General features: G+C 38.8%; 1 protein-coding gene across 1 annotated transcript; it reads left to right on the forward strand.

Moving 5' to 3' along the window:
• Nucleotides 1–2319: 2319 nt before the first annotated feature.
• On the forward strand, nucleotides 2320–2994 carry LOTGIDRAFT_157203 (hypothetical protein; the record flags this gene model as incomplete). Its single annotated transcript, XM_009048972.1, has 2 exons — nucleotides 2320–2812; nucleotides 2942–2994. 2 exons carry the CDS (start codon nucleotides 2320–2322, stop codon nucleotides 2992–2994), a joined length of 546 nt encoding a protein of 181 aa, XP_009047220.1.
• Nucleotides 2995–3868: the final 874 nt, after the last annotated feature.

Raw genomic sequence — 3868 nt, forward strand, 5'->3', positions numbered from 1 at the left:
TATGCATTACCTAGGATCGAAGAGCTTCTTGAGAACATGGCAGTTGCTCGATATTTCACCGTCTTAGATATGAAATCGGGTTATCACCAGATGGCGCTACGGGAATGTGACAAGGAAAAGACGGCATTTACTGTAGGACCTTTTGGGTTTTTACGAGTATACACGCATGTCATTCGGCCTATCGAACGCACCTGCAACTAATGGAGGAGTGTCTGGGAGAATTGAATCTTAAAATTTGCATGATTTATGAAGATGATTTGATCATATTTTCCAATTCTTACGAACAACATCTTGAAAGGCTTCGTCAAGTATTTCAAAGAATGTGGTTTGAAACTAGCTCCCAAGAAGTGCAATTTCTTTCAACAAGAGGTTAAATACCTAGGGCACATCGTATCTGCAGAGGGCATAAAACCGATCCAATGAAGATTGATCAAGATTGGAAGACGCCTACAAATACTGATGAAGTAAGACGATTCCTTGGATTTGTAGGATATTACCGCAGATTGGTTAAGAATTTTTCGTCGATTGCAAAGCCCCTAAATGAACTTACTGTTAATTGGTGGACCAATTTCAAAGAGGGGGAAAAGGTTATTCAATCTTCAGTTTGGAAATGGGACAAGGAACAGGAATTGGCCTTTTATCAATTGAAGGATTCACTTTGAAGGATATCCCGATCAAACAAAGCCGTATATTGTACATACTGATGCGAGTGGACGTGGCCTTTGGGCCGTTATTTATCAACATCAGGAGGATAGGGTTATAGCATATGCTAGTAGAGGTTAAACGAAATCGGAACGAAACTATCCGGCTCACAAACTCGAATTCCTAGCGTTAAAATGGGCAATTACGGACAAATTTAAGGACCTCTATGGAAATTATTTCACAGTATTCACAGATGATAATCCGCTAACATATATTTTAACATCTGCAAAACTAGACGCCACTGGACATCGCTGGCTTGCGGAATTAGCAAACTATAATTTTAACATCAAGTACCGACCAGGCAAACGAAACACTGATGCTGATTGTCTATCTAGGATTCCTGCTAGTCCGAAGACAGAGTACAAGGAGTTGACTAAGGAAGTGATAAAGGCACTACAGGATTTCAAAGTTGAAGTAGGATTCATCAACTGCTTTGCAACGCAAGTAATACCTGATTTACATCTTCAATCACAATTCCCAGTAAACAACATTGACTGGATGAAGAAGCAACAGGGTGATCCTATCATCGGTCCTATATATGCTGCCGTTAAAAATCAAGGAAAGTATAAGATTTCGCCTACGACTCAAGAAGAAACTGTTTTGTTGAGAGAATGCGATCATCTTGTTATCAGGTCTGATGTTCTATATTGTAAAACGTTGATAGGTGGGGATGTTGCACACCAACTTGTTTTACCAAAACTTGATCGAGAGACGGCGTTGAAAGGATTGCACGATGATGTAGGTCACTTTGGGAAGGGAAAGATCTTTAGCCCTATTGAAGGAGCGAGCCCAGGATGAATACGGAGGTAAAAGAGTACATTAAGAGGGGTCCAAGATGTATAATGCGAAAAACTTCAATTAACAGCAGGGTCCCATTAGTCAGCATTAAGACAAGCCAACCTATGGAACTGGTGAGCATGGATTACCTTTGTTTAGAGGAATCCAAGGGAGGATACTCCTATATTTTAGTAATCACGGATCATTTTACCAGATATGCCCAAGCAATTGCAACCAGAAATATGACAGCAGCAACAACAGCAAAGGTATTTTACGAACATTTCATTGCACACTATGGATTCCCAAAACGCATCCACAGCGACAAAGGAGGGAGTTTTGAGAACAAGATTATCCAGGGGCTTTGCGAACTTTCCGGGATGCAGAAGTCTCGAACAACCCCATACCATCTGCCTAATTGGAAGAAAGAGTTGCCTGCTTTAGTTCATGCTTACAATTATACCAAACACGAATCGACAGGATATTCACCGTTTTATCTTTTGTTTGGCAGAAAACCGTTCCTGGCTATTGATGTGATCCTTGGTTTGTACAATCAAGAATCATCTAATTCTTATGGCAAGTATGTGACAGAATTGAAATATTCTCTTGAATCAGCTTACCAACAAGCCTCTGCCAATATAACGAAGAGTCAGGACCAGCAAAAGAAAAACTATGACCAACGTGCTAAGCATTCTGTCCTTGAGAAAGGAGATCGTGTTTTAGTTAAACGTTTGCACTTTAAGGAAGGAAGGCATAAGATTTCTTATAGATGGGAGAGGCCTGTATATGTCATACTAGATAAACCAAATACTGATGTTCCAGTTTATGTTTTAGAGAGGGAAGATGGACATGGCAATTCATAGGGTTATAGCATATGCTAGTAGAGGTTTAACGTTGCATTGCATAGAAACCATTTGTTGCCAATTGGATCTATTTTTATGGATGTTCCTAATAGTAAGCCAGCTCCACCAAAAGCTAGGAGAACAAGAACCCCAGCCACTGAAGTTCAAGAAGAAGAGTTCGGAGTCAGATACGGAGGTTGTTTTAGTGGATGGAAACGATGTGTTCGGTTCCGCTGCTAGCCCCATTAATACTGCCTCAGAGGAAGAAGATCCTGGTGAAGTGTTCTCTGCTTCATCAAGTTCATCTGCAGATGACGATCAAACTAGTTTCAGTCGACCTTCAAGAGAAAGACGATCACCTATTAGGTATCAAGACTATGTCATGGCTCAAACTTCAACTACTTCAGTTGAACGTTGTCCACCTGCAGTTTTGAAATTGTTGTTGTCAGACGATTTTATGGAACTTCCTTTGGATAAACGAAATAATATAACCAGTGTGTTAAAGTCTGATTTTGGTTTTTAGTCGATAAGATTGTTTTAAAAGTTTGGTTTGGTGGTGGATTTTGACAACATAATTATTTTATCTGCTTATTTAATTGATATTATTATATATTTTTTTGTAGAATGTCCAGGCGACATTTCCCAAGAGAAGGGAGTATGTAGCAGAGTTAATTGAACATAGGTTTTAAACTAAAAGTTCAGATTGTATCATATAAGTATACTTGAATAAAACACAACACTTATCACTATTCTAATTACTAATCAACACAGTTTAAAACTAATTACATCTTTCTTATAGTTTGGCTTGTTGACTGGCTAACTCTTAGGGTGAGCACTTTTCTGCTCTACTCAGCAACAGCCAAACTTTAAAACCCCTATTCAGGGTAGGTACTTTAATATTTCTTACTACTAAATTTCATTAAGTTAGTTTCCTCAGCGTGTACATTACTTATTTACATGTACCTTTACCATCGTCTGCTATTTTTTTCTGTGATATGTATTATATCTGTTTTAATTGTATACTTATGATTGTTTTTAAATAAACGGTAAAACTATTAATTAGAAATTGTTTTTACCGCTACACCCCATTACACTGTTTGCCATCTCTATCTTCGAAGTGCTTTTACACAGCACTAATATTTTGCCGTGCCGTGCCGTACTCGGTCCGGATACCACCTCTTCTTGCGGGACTCGGCCGACTTGAAACTAGCACGGTGCCGAGCCCTCTCAACACAGCCACTTTTTGTGCCGAACCGTACTCGGATAAATTGTGGCTGTCTAAACACGGCTATGGACACTCAGTCGATCATCTCAGAAACATTCAATTTGAATAGCCATTTGACAAGTTTGACATTTTTGAAATTCTTTTTCAGGATTTCCCATGATTTCTTCTAGAAGAATAGTTAAAAGAAAAGGCATTTCTCAACTCTATTCCGTGGTTTTCTTTATTTTATAACAACTCTACGGTTTTTGGTTATAAAAATCCACTGTGCTCTGAAGCATTTTTCCAAACAGAGTTATCTCAGGTTTATGATTAAGTGTAAAACCGG

Source organism: Lottia gigantea, assembly GCF_000327385.1.
Source record: "Lottia gigantea unplaced genomic scaffold LOTGIsca_13, whole genome shotgun sequence".
Taxonomy (NCBI): domain Eukaryota; kingdom Metazoa; phylum Mollusca; class Gastropoda; family Lottiidae; genus Lottia; species Lottia gigantea.